This window comes from Durio zibethinus, chromosome 14 (genome assembly GCF_047325235.1).
Source record: "Durio zibethinus cultivar Kanyao isolate XHJ-2024 chromosome 14, ASM4732523v1, whole genome shotgun sequence".
Classification (NCBI taxonomy): Eukaryota; Viridiplantae; Streptophyta; class Magnoliopsida; order Malvales; family Malvaceae; genus Durio; species Durio zibethinus.
In genome coordinates this window covers 3,435,848-3,451,290 of record NC_143175.1, presented here as the reverse complement: position 1 = coordinate 3,451,290, position 15,443 = coordinate 3,435,848, and the positions used below count along the sequence as shown (strand labels likewise).

The following is a 15,443-nucleotide window of genomic DNA, read 5'->3' as shown; positions in this document are numbered from 1 at the left end:
TTTTTTTTTACCATGCATTTAAAAGAACTCTAAAAATATAAAAACTATTCAAAACAACATAAAAATTTGGGAATTTCCTTTTGTTTTTTATGAGATGAAGCCTTTCAAAGATTTAATTATATTATGATAGTTTGTGAAATTCATATACTCCTTTTTACCGTTACAACGAGTATTTTGGGATTAATGTCTTTAACTCGGATTCAAAACATCGTGACATTCCATTCCAAACAACGTTTAACAGAATAAGGATAAACTAGAATTGCTACCGCCACACCTTCTTTCCAGATTACTTTCAATCCTTTTTTTAAAATTGTTTTTTTGGATGCAAGTTTTATAGAAAATTTTTTACTTCACCTCCAAAACTTAATTTATTAATATTAAGGTGAAATTTCTCATTTTTTTTATTATAATTTAATTATTCAACTAAGTCAATTTTTTGTACTTAAGATGGTTAAAATTTTAACTTTGAATTAAAAATTTTAATTTATTAATTACTTTATTTGAATGGAATTAATTTGAAATAGCAAGGTTTTTTCAAAAAATTTTCATAAAATATCAAAAATTGTAGTCATATCACAATCAAATTTTACTAAAACATCACCTTAGGAATTAACTTCCCTCTTATTAAAAATAAAAATCCAATCTTTGTTCTTCAACTAAAGGATATATCCAATCAAAAACCAAGGAAATGAAAAACATTTTGATTTGGATATTTGGAGTTTGAGTCAGATTGAAACATTTTTTTGTCACCACTTGCTACTATTTTGCATGGGGGATTGAGTTTGAATCATAAGGAGTCATACAATATATAGAATTCGTGGAAGCAGCAAAATTTTGTCCTACCAATATCTATTTCCCCATCAAATATTACGTTGTAAAATTATGATAACTCCATACACTTTTTTCAATTTTTTTTTAATTTCCTTTTTTTTTTTTGGGTTCAAAAATGAAAGGCACAGGGGGCTCTTGTCGCAGTCACTGCTGACTAAAAAACAACCTCTTTTTTCTTTTAACAAAAAATTCTCCAAATTTCCTACTTCTGTTTGATGTATGCTTTAAAATAAGGCTTATTTTGAGCAGAAAGTATTGAATTCCAAGTGGGTTTTTGATAAATTTTGAAGCTTTTAGGTTTGTTCGAGGCTTTTTTTGAGTTTGGAAGATCAAAATTGTTTGTTTTGAGAAATGGGTAGTAGAAAAGAAGAAGAAAGAAACGAGAAGATAATAAGAGGTCTCATGAAGCTGCCTCCTAATCGTCGTTGTATTAACTGTAACAGCTTGGTAAAATTTCTCAAACTTTTTTTTTTTTGAAAAAAGAGTTTTTGTCTTATGGGTTTCTATAGTTGCAGTGTGCTAGGGAGGCTGGCAAAGTATGGGAAAATGAGAAAGAAATGGTTTCTGAAAATTTTTTTTTTAATTCTCTTGGAAGAGTTAGTTTAAGCTAAAGGTAAAGAAGAAAGAAGAGAGATTTGAGGTTATAGAAATGGTTTTTGAATTTGGGTTTTCTTTTATTTTTATTTTTGTAAAAAATGAGTTACGCTGATTGTTTTGATAGTTAAGGTCTGTTTGGAGGCTGGGAAAGTGAAAAAAGAGAAAAAGAAGATGAAATTGAAGCTATGGAAAAGGTTTTTGAAAATGGATTTTCTTGATTTCTTAAATGCAAGGCGGCTTTTAGTAATGAATTTTAAGATGGTAAATCAGCTGTTTTAATTAAAGGTTAATGAAATATGCTTTGTTGTTTCTTTACATAATCAACTGGGGTCTAATAGATTTCAAATCGCGTTTTTTCTTTTAATTTTTTTCTGCTCAAATGAGGCTTAAACTGTTGTCAGCATGATTTGAAAGGATTAAATTAGCTTTATTTCAGCTTCTAATGATAATTTTTTTCCTTTTTTTGTTTTCATCCTCTATTTCTTTGATACTAATTTGTGGTTCTATTGTTACAGGGTCCTCAGTATGTTTGCACCAATTTTTGGACTTTCGTTTGCATGACTTGCAGTGGGATACAGTCAGTATTTCTTTTTAGTTATTTCACCATCTACGATTTTTGCCATAGAAATAATTGTCACTCTTGTGAGGTTTTTTGTGTTTGGTATCATATAACTTTATCTATCAATGCACTATTGTGGAGTTTGTGTATTTGTTAGCATATAACTTTATCTATCAATGCATTATGATTTTCACAATCTAAATTTTTTGTAACTTGTTGCTCAATATGATGATTTTAAGCTCCTTGACTTAAAGGAGTTATTGCATCTTTCTTTTTCCAATTTGGTTGATGATTGTATAGTTGTATTTACTTTGCATGATTCTAGTGGACTGACATGACATCAGAATCGAGTCTTTCAAATCTTTCCCCCTATTTTGTGCTTTCCTGGTTGGTCATTTGTGTTTATATTAATTTGTACTGCAGTCGTGAGTTTACTCATCGTGTAAAGTCCGTATCAATGTCAAAGTTCACTTCACAGGAAGTTGAAGCTCTTCAGAATGGTGGTAATCAGGTTAGAACTAGTGTTACATTTTTTGTTATCTCTGGAAAGAGTGGAATGCTTATTATAATGCTGATGAGATGTTCTTCGTGTGACTGTTTTCAGCGTGCAAGAGAAATATATCTTAAGGATTGGGACCTGCAGAGGCAAAGATTGCCTGACAGCAGGTGCTGAATATGTTATTTATCACTTCAGTACTAGGCATGTTCTTGACAGATGTGGGCTTTTCTAATAACACTCTTTCTTATTACAGCAATGCTGACAAAATCCGAGAGTTTATAAAGAATGTATATGTGGACAGAAAATATGCTGGAGGAAAAACACCTGACAAGCCTCCAATAGACATTCAAGTAATTTCTTCCTATCTAGTATATATAGTGGTTGCGATTCCCTAAATTCAAAATTTTGCTGAACCTTTTTGCTGCTTGGTTCTGTTTCCAAAACCCATGTTTTGTAATTAGAAAATGAAGAGAACATGGCTGTGGATGATTTCATACGAAGTTGAACTTCTAATTCTGGATTTTCTGTTTTATTTTATTTTGTTTTTTCTAAAATGAAATTTGTTTTATCTGTTTTCTTTAGAGAAAACTGAATTACTATTTTCATTTAAGAGCTGCTGCCCACATTGTTGTTTATTAAACAAATTTATGCAAATGAAATCAGACTGGCCAGTTTTTAGATACGGGAATTTCTATCTCCTTGTCTCCCAGTTTTATTTGAATTTGTCTCACTAAATCCTAGAGTAGCATTTTAAATTTGATTTTCTTAAATGAATTTGACAGAGCCTTAGAAATCATGAAGATGAGATAAGACGTGCCAGTTCTTATCATTCTTATTCTCAAAGTCCACCTTATGACCATCAGTATGAAGATCGGCGTTATGGAAAACAAGCTGCTGCTGTGCTTTCTAGGAAGCCTGGTTCTGATCGAGGCCATTATGCGGGGAAAGTTTCTAGTTTTCTCTACAGTCCTGGTCACTCAAGTGATCAAATGTTTGAGGACAGGTTTGCAAATGAGGGTTCTGCTCCTAGAGTTTCAGACTACTTTGTATCCAGCGGAGGTGATCCATTCAAATCTGGTACAGGGTCACCAAATTTTCCGAAGGATATTGGATTTGGCAGCCCAACTGCTCAACCTCCAAGAGATGTTTTAAGTGAAAATACCCGACATTTATTTGTGGATCCAAGTTCCAAGAAAGATGCTGGAGGGATTCCACGGCCACAGGTAACATATCTTACACTTACGTCTAATTTGTGAGAAATACTCTTCTTTTTAAGTTGTGTGCCACATCTGGAAGTATATGATTTTTTTGAAGCATTGTATCATAATACTGTGCAGGCTTCTATGTATTGTGGTAGGATACTTCCATATAGTGATTATTAACATCAAGAAGCGAGCTCAAACCCAGATGATAAATTGTGTCGCTACTAACTTGTCTAAAACTATTCCAGTAGAGCTTACTGTTCTTTTAATTTATTTTATTCAAAATTCAAGCCTGCGTATGCATGGTTTACTGTTGCTTCATATGCATGCTCACTGCATGCATAAAGACGTATAAATATATGTACATTTGAGAGATACCATCTGCTTTCTTATGAGTGGTAATTTATTTTGCTAACTTAATGATTGTTGGAATGTGAATCTACTAAGGTGTTTAATGTTTTTAATTATTAAAAGTATGTTAATAAAAGTTGGCATGGTCATAGTGATGCCAAATGTGTGCGATGCAAGTGTTGTCAAGTAAATGAACCCTTTTTCTTTGTTTGCTTTAGTTCTACACACTTTATCACGTTTAATCTTACAACTACTTTTATCTGTTTTATCATTTTCCTTAACTGACATCAGAATTGTTCCTTTATGTAGAGAACTAAATCCATGGGAAGTTTTGGGTCATTTGATTGCAATTCCATGTCTGTCAAGTCATATAACTCAGGCATTGGACTGGATGTTGTCTCTGCACCTGAACAAACTGCTAGGTCCTATCATGATAAAGCATCTACTTTTGCCCAATCATCTGTTCCTGTGAATTATGCTGGCCTGGATCTCTTTAATGCACCTGAGTTTTGTGCCACTCCACCTATAGATTTGTTTCAGTTGCCTGGAACCTCATCAGTTTCATCCAAAGATATATTTCAACCTGTGGCAGTATCTTCAATGCCACCTGGGAATTTATGTCAGCCTCCCCCATCTACTCCATCTATAGACTTATTTGCTGGAATTGCTGAGCAGCCCCCAGCTGCAGGTTTTGATGGAAAATCACCAGAGTTACCTGTGCCTAAAAATGAAGGATGGGCAAAGTTTGATACTCCTCAGCATGCAACCTCTGATCGAGTTACCAAAAATCTTTTACCTGCTGTAATGCCCAGTGATGGAGATTTGTCAGTGAAGTTAGACCCATCATCGTCCATAAACACAACCTTGCAGTGGCCATTGTTTGAAAATTCTAGTGCTCTCGGGGCTCCTTCAGCAATGTCTAGTCAATGTCAAGAGGGCTTGCATGATGGTCAAGCCTCCATTGCTGCAACCAGTACTCAGGTAAATCATTTCACATTGTAATGCGTGCTCTTCTTAAGCCCATTGCAGTTTTGTGAAGAATAAGAAACAATGATGCTTGTACCATAAATTTATTCATGTTTTTCACTGCTTGGCCTATATATGGTTATGGTTAGAAATATGAAGCTTGTCTCCAGTCAAATGTATGGTCAAGTGATTGATTGCCTTTGGACAGTCATGGAAAGCTTTTAATGATTCTGCTGAATCACTTTCTCTGGAACCACAGGTAGTAGTGTACGATCATTTGGCCACCACTGATCAACATTTGGGCTTGGGAGTTTCAGAGGTTTGCTACTTTTTATTTCTAGTGATGCCAAAGATTTACTTTTCTGCAATTTATGTTTAAAATATTTGTTCCTGCAGAAACTTGAAAACGATGGCATCCAAACAGCTGCCTCCCATGCTGATTTCCCTGCTGCTATTCTATCATCAGAGGATGGCATAGCACCATCATATACTGCATCGGTGAATCCACTTTTGGTTTGTTCTTTTAACTTACATATGGGTTCCTTTGTTCTTTATATCATATAGATTGTTATTGAGCGTTTCTTTAATCTCATTAGGTCTTGAACTTCCATAATTTTTCAGGGAGAGAAACAGTTGAATGCTGCTGATCGTAAATCAACCAACCCATTTGATCTTCCTTATGATTCTGAATTGGAACAAAGTGATATGGTATATCATGCATGTTTATCTTTATGCTTTATTATTTCGGTAAAATTGGTTGATCTTTAGCAGAGGTTAAAATGTCCCTCTTTTATCGATGCTAACCTTTTGTCCTGGTTTTATGGAGAGGGACTTTACAGTTTGCTTACCATTTCTTTCAAAGGGAATAGTTCCTGTAATTTTATCTGTATTTATAGGCATTTTTTTTCACTTTATGTTTTGGTTGGTCTTGCTGAGAGCTTACGCTTTTTTGAGGCCCCTAAGGTTTAAGTTTTCTACAGAGGGAGAGAGAGATGAAACAGTCTATGTGCCTTCCTGTCAAGGATAATTAATGGCTTTCAAGGTCAGGGGTTTAGGTTTGTAGAGTGAGGGGGAGAGAAGGCGACGATCATTTTATTTTCTCTCATGGATAACAGACAAGATGATGTTGAAAATCAAGCCATTTGGTTTGGTTGTACTTTCATATAATTGTTTTGAGGAATTTGCTTTGATGTTACCTCTCAGGGTTTGTCTAAAGATTAACATTATCCAAATTACTATTATCTAAATATGATGTGCTAGGTATAGAGTTAAATTTGAATTAAGTTGTTATGCTGTAACTAAAGGGTGGACAATTAAAGATCTCATATCATCAATCTGAATGATTAGGCTCAATTTCATCATTTCTTGGTATCTGCACAGCATTTTCTAAACAAACAGCCTGTTGTTTTAGTTCTTTCCCCTACTGATTTTGTAAGTTTCTTGATTCTGGATGGACACGAATATACTTAATTTCAAACTTGAAGGAGAATTTGTAAGTAGATGAAATGCCCATCTTTAGCATGCTTGCAACCACCACCTTTTTATGGAGGACATCAATAATGTTTCACTTTTTCTTTTTAAAAGTCCATGCTTTACATTGATTTGGAGTACATTACTTGCGGGAAGGGCAGATGCAATATTTGAATTATTCTAATTAATTTCTACCTGGTTTATGGCATATTGCAGTTCTTGGATATGAGTTCATTGCAAACCGCACTTCCTAATGCTCAGTTGCCATCTACGTTTGTTGGTGTTGTATCACAACCATGGTTTCCTCTGAATCCAGTGACTCCATATATCCCAGCTACACCACAAGGTAGTTCTTGTTGTCTCCTTGGAACTAGATAACGTAGTTGTTAAGTTCATCATTTGCCAATGGATCTTATTGGACATGCACTAAGGAAAAGAGAATGGAAGAAGAGAAGCAAAACTGATGCCTTAGAAAAACATCATGACAATAGACTGAGGTTATCCTAAAGTGGATCCTTGAATTTTTTGTTTATTTCTGCAGGTGGCTTAGCATGCATGTCTGGCCAAGCACCAACTTCTCAATTATTGTAAGTTGTTTTATTATGTTACAGTCAAGCACCAACTTCTCAGTCATCATTATTGCGTTTCCCCAATGTCCATCATTATTATACATTATTCATTCCCACTTTTCAAGGCATGAATTCTCCATACAATGGATCGTTTGGCTTGAGGGTTCAAGTTTAAAGTTCTTAAACTTTGCTTGGGGAATTCTGTGTTACTTGTGTATCAAACCAAGATCAAGTCAGCAACCTCATATTTATATGAAACGAGTTATCCAAGAATCTGTATCGAATTACTGATTCAAAAGCTACCCTGCTAGAGATTTTTGTTGCTTGACATGAATGCTGATTACAATTTGTGTACTCAAGTAACTGTGAATAATTATATTATACTTTGGGAAGTTCAAATTTATTTTCTATTTTGGCAGGAATGTCCCAGCCCAGGGGCCTGTTGCTTCCATCGGAGGAAATCCTTTTGCATAGAATTCTACCGGCAAAACTAGCATTTTAGTACTCTTTCGGTCAACGGTGGTTTCCTGGTGCCAAAATGTAGCCGATCTCTTGGTACATTAGAGTATTAAATCTACTGTGAAGTCATTCCAATTTTTCCTTGCGGAAAATAATACATTGCCTAGGCCGAAAATTCGTTTTCATGTTCGATGTCTTTCAGGCCTCTTGTTTGTATGTGAGTTATGTTAGAAGCAGTGATGCAGCTAGGAGAGTGGTAGGGGAGAGATGGGGTTTTTTATGGTTCTTAGGGTGGCAAAGATTTGAATGTGTTGTAATTGTGCCGGTTGATAGGCTTTCTCGGTTTTTCTTGTTTGCTGCTTTTCTATTTTGATTGTTTTGCTTTGTTACAAATATGGAGAGATCTCCAGCAAATCTTGAACTAGTTTTCTCTTCATTCCTCTACGGTTACGTATATAAGTTTATTTTTATATATTGGGAGTAAAATTTTTTATTTTCGTAAAGAAAATTGTTGGTTTTTTTCTTTTTTTCATTGCATGCTAAATTCTTAAAAATCCTTTTTCTTTTTTATAGTTTGTACCATTCTATGATTAGCTTTTCAAGAAATTATCAAAAGAAAAATTTTAATGAAAATTTTCAATTTTTTATTTTACATATTAACTTAATAATTAATTTATATATATTTATTTATATATTATATTAATGGGGAGGGGTTAACTTATACCAAAAAGATTTACATATTCTTATATCTTTTTTTAACTAATGATTTTAATAGATTAAAGGGATGAGAAAGATAAATAAAAAAAATAATTTTAATATTTGGATTTATTAAGGTCAATATTTAGAAAAAAAATGTAAAATTAAAAAAATATATATTAATATAAGTTGATCCATTTTTATATTAATAAGTTATTATATTATTATTTAGGATGTTTATCAATATTTTTATGAATATATTTGTTTTATATTTTTATATTTATTCATTAGTTTAACAAATGATTATAAATAATATTATTAGATTCGTTAATTAAATAAACAAATACAAATATAATAAAATTTATTTATATTTAATTTATTTATATTCGAGATAAATGAACAAAGTGTTTGACTTATAATTTGTAAACAAGTTAGGTTTTTATTCGTTTATATTTATTTATTAAATTTAATAAACGAATAATATTTTATAATTTAATAATTAAATGAATAGATTATGAATAAAATAAAATTCGTTTATATTCCATTAATTTACACTTAAAATCATAGATCTATAGACTACTTGAACTTTAAACTTAAACTTTTTTTTGAATTTATATATACAAATAAAAATTAAAGTCATAATAAAATAAATTTTAAGATAGCAGCTCGTACGTCCAATTAAAACTCAACAAACAAATCAAATTAATCAGTGCGTAAATCTGTAAGAATGAATGATATGACATAAAAGCTGATAGCCAACTAAATAACCTAATCAAATCTGCCTATTAATTAAAATAATTAGGTATTAAAGACAAAGCAAATGGCTGTGGCTATCTACATAAACTCATTCGGCTTATTCATTTAACGTTGATGAATGTCTATATAAGCGTGGATTAAAGATAATAAAAATATCTGCATCTCCATATTTCTTTTTAATTATAAAAAGAAGATAATTAAAATATGTAGAAAAAATTTTATATTTGGTATATTTTCTTTAACCAAATTTAAGGAGGAAACAAGTACAATATATTAATTCACTTTAATCGATTCATGCACTTGTTAACGTTTCCTTTTACTTAAAGCTCTTTTATGATCCGCTTGAGAGTGGGAATGGAAAGAGTGTCAGTGTTAGACGCTTCAGTTTTAATGTTTTATACGTGATTGTCACTTTTTGAACTGTTGTTGAGGCAAGTCTTGAGATTTTGGTTTCTGGGTTTTGCTACAGTAGTTTCATAGACTAGTCTTCAGGGCTGAACCTTTTGGACCTAATAGTTCCAGGACCCATGCCCCTTCATTGGAGGGTTGATTCATCAGACTGCAAAAATGAGAAAAAAAGAGCAAAGGCATGGCGTCTCCTGGAACGGCAATAGCCAACTGCAAAAGACCTCTTAACAGATATGTTTACCAGGGTGCCTACTAAATCGCTCCTCAGATTCAAATGCGTGCCCAAACAATGGCTTTGTATCATCTCTGAACCCAACTTTACCCTTGCCCACGCCCGCTGCCACCAAGCCAATGGCTATCTCAAACCATCTGCTCTCTTGCTCAACAATGACTACACCCGTACTCCTGAATTCCAGGTTGTTCCACTCAATTCTGAAAACCCATGTGAGAAAGTTCCCTTTCTGGAGTATCTCAATGTCCCCGGTGTCCGAATCGAAGAGTCTTGCAATTGTTTGCTTGTTTGCTCTTTTAGTTTCGTATTGAAGGGAAGCAAGGGAGATACTTTGAGATTTTGCCGTTTTTCTCTTCTGCAGATTATTGTAGCTCCGTAATCAATGACAAGGATTGTGGTCACAGGTATTTTATCTGCAACCCAACCACAAGACAGTTTAAGAGATTTTCATTTCCTTGTCGTGAATTTGAGGAACGCTTGATTTCATTAAACTTGGCATTCGATCCTTTGTTATCGCCTTATTACAAGATTATTGCCACTAGGGAACAAGAGGAGCTTTCCAGCGAGTTCTGGATTAACTTGTATTCCTCGGAGACAGATTCCTGGAGGTTTTTAGGCAAAAATTTCCATCCTCCATCTGGAATATGTTTTAGGAGTGGGGTTTTCTTTAAGGGAATGGTCCATTGGTGTAGTGATGAGTATTACTGTGAGGAATTACCTCCATACTACTTTGATCTTGGGAAAGAGTGCTTGAATATAATGCCAATGCCCCCAATGTGGAAGGGCGAGAACCCTAGGGAGATTTGGTATTTTGGTGGCTCTCGTGGCCATTTGCATATGGTAGTGACTTAAAACCATTTTGCTTTGGAGTTTGATGTTTTGGAGATGGCAACTGATTATTCTTGTTGGCTTGTAATGTATCACCTCGATCTTGATCCAGTTAGAATTGCATTTCCTGAGCTCAGTTGGCATTTGGAGAAGAAGTTTCGGTCTTTTGGGGTGTTGAGTTTTGTCCAATCCGAACGTGAGGAAGAGTCAGTGGTGGTCATGTTTTTGGGTGGTATAGCCTTGCCATATAATCTTAGATCACAAACATCGAAGAAGCTTTGCAATTTAAAGCCATATCCCACAACAGGCAGTTTTGGTTCTGCTATAGACTATTCCGCATAGGATACCTATCAATACTTTGAGACCCTTTCTCTCGTACGAACACCTTACTTTGGTAAACTTTCTTACATTTCTTGTCTCTTCCCTCCTGATTTGAGCATGTTGCTGCAAGTGTTATGTCCACTACAGTATTTTTTCAACTATGTTATTGTTAATGAGTATCTAATTTGGTGGTACTATTTGCTGGTCTGATTTAAGCATGTTGATGCATGTCTCTTTGCTTGAATCTACGAACCTTTTCGAAAGCTTTGTTCATCCAGCAATTAGCTTATACTTGTTATATTCAAACCAGAATTGCAAAATCTTGATACAGCATATTGAATATTGTAGCACAAGGACATTGACATGTGATTAATTTTCTTCATGAAAACGTAGGAACATTGATAATATTAGCTTTGGTGTTTTGATGGGAATTTTCTCCCATTTCTGAAATTATGGTATCTGATGAATTCTTCTATAATCTCTCGTTGGTTGCGATATGCATTTGTCTTATTCTGTAGGATCAGACATAACAAAGGAAAATGGGGTAACCTTTAGCTCAATTAACCCAAGGGGCTGAGGACAATAAGATTGATGGAACAGCTTTTCCTTTTGACCCTGGGGAACTTCTGTAAATGCAAGTAAATGGAAACTTTTAACGGTGTAGCCCATAATACAGCTAAATGGGCAGTTTATAGTAAATCATCTGGAAATTGGATAAAGGTAAATGCCCCAGGAAATTTAAATAGAATGATATCAGGGCATATCTTTTATAATTCTGGTTCCCATGATTGAATGAATCAAGTTTCCAACCAATATTGATATCTATAACTTGCATAGATTTTGATGCATTGATGCTGATACCTAAGGTTTCTAATGATGAGTGACTGGCAGGAATTCGATGAGCAGTGGAGCCTTCTCTGGCCAGCTTATTTTGTCACAGTGAAATTAGTGGATGTGATAATTAAATTCCTGCATTTCTAATACTTGAACCTGAACCCGAACCAAGCACCTCTGCTAATAGAAATGACTCCTACAAAGCCAATGTCTATCATCACATGCATGCAAATATAGCAAAATTTCAGTAACAGAAATTATGGATTGAACCTTTTCACGATTGAACAAACAGCCTATGCTCAGATCATAAACCCTGCTTACATATTTTGCATAATAATAGGAGCTAGAAATACACAGAACACAACTTCTAGACTGAGATAGCCAGCCAGCATTGTTCTATGACCGTAGGGGGATCAATCACTAAGTCTCATACATCATATAGGGCATGGGAAAGGATCTTTACATTAGATGCACATCGGCAAATAAGTATTGCTAATGCCAAAAAGATAAATGACTAGCAGAAGGGACTTGAGAGAAACTAGTATTAACACAAGGGAGGCAGTCTAATAGTATTTTATAAACATTCAGAATGCTATGTACATATCAAGTATAGCACTAAAAATAAATGTTCACCAAACCCTAACACCCAAAACTGATGTCTTACAGTAAATTGCTTTGTATAAAACAGGTATCACTTATGCACTGCTCATCTGCAAGATCAAGATACGAGCCTTTAGAATAGTCAAGGCAAACCCCCTCATTCCTTCAATCTGTTAAATCAGAAACAGGCAATCCGTTACAACAGACACAATTATATAATTTACATTGGCTGCACTCCAACTCCCTACTTTGATAGTATTGTATGAGACTACAAGATTAAAACAACAAAAGACAATAACAAACATGAAGACTCAAAAGCTCCATTAGCTTATGTTGTTACTATGAAATCAAACAAATTATAACTCAGCAGAAAAAAGGTAAAGAGTTAGCAGTTTGCATCAATATCCGAATTCCTCCAAGCACCCATCAAATTGCTACTAATGTTAGCAGATTAAAACCATCTGCCCAGCTTGGCAGTAACTCCATCTTTGAATTATATCATACTGTCAGCCTCCAGCACCATTCCTCATGTCATGTGTCATTCCTAGTCAGCTTATTTATTCTGCTTAGGTGAAACATGCTTAATTTGGTCACTTTTCCCTTAAATAGGCACAGTGGAGCTCAAAATTAGATCTATATTCTTGAAGAATTATCAGTCACACCATACCCCACTAATGCTTGCTATCACAAGGAAAAAGAATTAGTACAAATTTCCAATTATCTATACAAGATACTATCTCTATCTCTCTCTCTCTGTATGTATATATATATATATATATATATATATATATATATATATATATATATCTTTCCACCAAGACCAAGATTAAAGGCATAAATATTTAAAACTCAGGATAAGGCCATATTGATGCAAGCTTTTGTCCAGCATTAGTTTCAAAATGATTAAATGCTAGAAAGGCTTTCTTACTGATTGGAACAATAATAGTTAAAGCGCAGGGAACATGGAAGTTTCATTTGACAATTTATTTCAAAATATATATATGTATATATATAACATATAACTCATATATAAGAAGAGATAAATTCCTAGGTAAATACAGCCACACCACCATTGCCACAACTCTATTGCCTCTCTACCATTTCTGCGAACTTTAATTCTTTAAGTTTTCCTTTCTTTTCAATGTTCTTTTCTTCTTTCCACAAGTTCAAATGGCCAATCATAAACAAAGTGAACCCAATATCATAGACCGAAGGCCAATTTGCTATATTGAAAGATCTCAGAAGTCAAACAAGAAATCTTGAATCATAAATAAAAGTGACTAATCAAATCAAAAAGTGGTGCAGGAGGAATACAGTCGCATTGTTTAAAAGAATCATAGATAAAGAAATCATTAAACAAGAACAGGCAAGCCAGATTGCTAATTTCACTTGATACAGGTAAAAATCCCTTAATGATAACACTATAAACCATACACCTGTAACAGCAGAAATATTTGACCAAACACAATATCAAACATATAACAAAACTACTGGATTACTTACTGAAATAAGACCTGAGAAGATTGGTATGACCATGCCAGCCTTCTAGTAGGAGTGTTAGACCCTCAAACACAAGAGAGGGTCTCAAAATATTGATAGACTTGAACCCCAATATAATTCAATGGACACCGATTGAGGGTCTCAGGACACTGCTTTAGCTCATAAAGATTTAGCAAAATCCCACCCTTTAGCTCATAGCAAATTGCTTTACAATCCACAAGAATCACAACTTTTGACACTTCACCCTCAGATCGGATAACAGACAAAATTCGGAATCCATAATAGATATCAAGAGCAGGCAACCCAAAGTCAGGGAAAGCTTTCATAGCATCATCCAGGTTCAGACTGTATTTAAGGAACCAATGTGAATAATCAGCCGCCATCTCAAAAACATTAAATTTCAAACGAAGTGGCATATATGTAACCCCAAGATGCAAATGGCCCCGAGACTCCCCAAAATATCGACTATCCTCATCTTCTGATTCCTCTGGAGCTTGAAACATAGGAGCCAACATTGGCATTTTCTTCAACACTTTATTCTCCAAATCAAACCGCAAAGACTTCCTACCATTACTATTCCAATGAATGATCCCATTACAAAAAACACCATAGTCAAACCTAATATACTCATTGGCCCCAAAACTAATCCAAGAATCATCCCATTCGTCAGACTTTGATGAATAAATATATATACCAAACCTATTACTTGGAGAAGGCAGTTTCCTTACACAAATAACCTTATAATAAGGTGATTTAATAGGATCAAAGGCTAAATTAACAGCACGCAAAGAACCCGATTGCGAAACAGGCAAAGAAATCATTTTGAACTTACGGGTAGTTGGATTACAGATGAAATACCTCGACCCTTCGTTTCTTTTGTAACAACAATGACCCAAAAGCAAGCCGTTGCAAGATTGGAGGATTTTGAAGTGTGGGTCATCAATGAAATCCAAGATGGGAACTTTGGTTTGAGGGTTTAAGGGAAGGACAGGTAATTCGAAGGGTGGTATATAGCAGTTTCCAATGCCTAGAAAGAGAGCTGTTGGGGTTAGAAAGCCTTGGTTTTGGTGGTGGAGAGAGTGGGAATGAGAGAATTGGAGGCTGGAAATGAGGGAAAGCCATTGTTTTGAGATTAATTTGAGTTTAAGAAGAGGTTTCGGAGGTATTCTTATGAGGAATTGGAACAAGAGGTCTTGGTTGTGGGCTATCGTTTCTGCTGAAGATATGGGGGAAGAGGAGGGCTTGGTTTTCTTCATGCGAGCAATCCCTAATTCTTGGAGATTTCGGAAATTATGGATTTTGTCAAACTACCACTGTAATATAAAGAGTTTTTAGCCACCTAAATAAAAGCATTAAACTTTCAACGACAATTTAAAATATAATATGATAAAAAATATAAAAAAAAATAACTTTGAGTTAAAATTTTAATAAAAATTATATGCAAATTTAATAAATTAAAAATATATATTTTTTATTTTTTATTAATATAAATTATAATACATAATTTTTATATTATATACAATACAAATACATTAATTATTAATATTTTATATAACACAAATATATAAATTATCAAATTCAATCCAAATTAAAAAAAAAAAAAAAGCTTTCCATCAAAGTATTTCAACAAATAAATGGTTAAAACTTTAAATTCTATTACTGAATTTAATTCTGAATATAAAATTAACTTAATGAAATAAGCCATAGTTTTCATTAAAATTAAAAAAAAATATATATCTAAAAAATTAATCATTTAAAACAAGGA

General features: G+C 33.8%; 3 protein-coding genes across 5 annotated transcripts; 2 read left to right on the top strand and 1 right to left on the bottom strand.

Moving 5' to 3' along the window:
* Window positions 1–971: 971 nt before the first annotated feature.
* Window positions 972–7,975, top strand: LOC111294257 (putative ADP-ribosylation factor GTPase-activating protein AGD14). 2 transcript variants are annotated; one of them, XM_022887510.2, is made up of 13 exons: window positions 972–1,278; window positions 1,944–2,005; window positions 2,411–2,498; window positions 2,592–2,653; window positions 2,740–2,836; window positions 3,269–3,709; window positions 4,349–5,020; window positions 5,265–5,324; window positions 5,402–5,518; window positions 5,627–5,713; window positions 6,692–6,821; window positions 7,017–7,062; window positions 7,464–7,975. In XM_022887510.2, the coding sequence occupies exons 1-13, from the start codon at window positions 1,183–1,185 to the stop codon at window positions 7,516–7,518; spliced, it is 2,013 nt and encodes a 670-aa protein (XP_022743245.2). In that variant the 5' UTR covers window positions 972–1,182; the 3' UTR covers window positions 7,519–7,975. The 2 variants fall into 2 exon arrangements, with proteins under 2 accessions (XP_022743245.2, XP_089599307.1); XM_089743181.1 differs by lacking the exon at window positions 5,265–5,324.
* Window positions 7,976–9,596: 1,621 nt separating this feature from the next.
* LOC111294682 (F-box protein At5g07610-like) lies at window positions 9,597–10,447 on the top strand. The gene is made up of 2 exons (XM_089742945.1): window positions 9,597–9,873; window positions 9,957–10,447. The coding sequence occupies exons 1-2, from the start codon at window positions 9,597–9,599 to the stop codon at window positions 10,445–10,447; spliced, it is 768 nt and encodes a 255-aa protein (XP_089599071.1).
* Window positions 10,448–12,093: 1,646 nt separating this feature from the next.
* LOC111295032 (F-box protein At5g07610-like) lies at window positions 12,094–14,992 on the bottom strand. Of its 2 annotated transcripts, none has more exons than XM_022888378.2 (2): window positions 13,693–14,992; window positions 12,094–12,348 (listed from the first exon to the last, which is right to left on the bottom strand). In XM_022888378.2, exon 1 carries the CDS (start codon window positions 14,932–14,934, stop codon window positions 13,744–13,746), a length of 1,191 nt encoding a protein of 396 aa, XP_022744113.1. In that variant the 5' UTR covers window positions 14,935–14,992; the 3' UTR covers window positions 12,094–12,348; window positions 13,693–13,743. The 2 variants fall into 2 exon arrangements, with proteins under 2 accessions (XP_022744113.1, XP_022744112.1); XM_022888377.2 differs by having other exon boundaries at window positions 12,136–12,348; window positions 13,682–14,991.
* Between the last annotated feature and the right edge of the window lie 451 nt (window positions 14,993–15,443).

Bases quoted from the DNA above. Each gene is read 5' to 3' on its own strand.
- LOC111294682 (XM_089742945.1), top strand. From the start codon at position 9,597: ATGTTTACCAGGGTGCCTACTAAATCGCTCCTCAGATTCAAATGCGTG. The intron at 9,874-9,956 runs GTTTGCTTGTTT...TCTCTTCTGCAG, and splicing joins AATCGAAGAGTCTTGCAATT to ATTATTGTAGCTCCGTAATC.
- LOC111294257 (XM_022887510.2), top strand. From the start codon at position 1,183: ATGGGTAGTAGAAAAGAAGAAGAAAGAAACGAGAAGATAATAAGAGGT. The intron at 5,519-5,626 runs GTTTGTTCTTTT...ATAATTTTTCAG, and splicing joins CATCGGTGAATCCACTTTTG to GGAGAGAAACAGTTGAATGC. The intron at 5,714-6,691 runs GTATATCATGCA...GGCATATTGCAG, and splicing joins AATTGGAACAAAGTGATATG to TTCTTGGATATGAGTTCATT.
- LOC111295032 (XM_022888378.2), bottom strand. From the start codon at position 14,934: ATGAAGAAAACCAAGCCCTCCTCTTCCCCCATATCTTCAGCAGAAACG.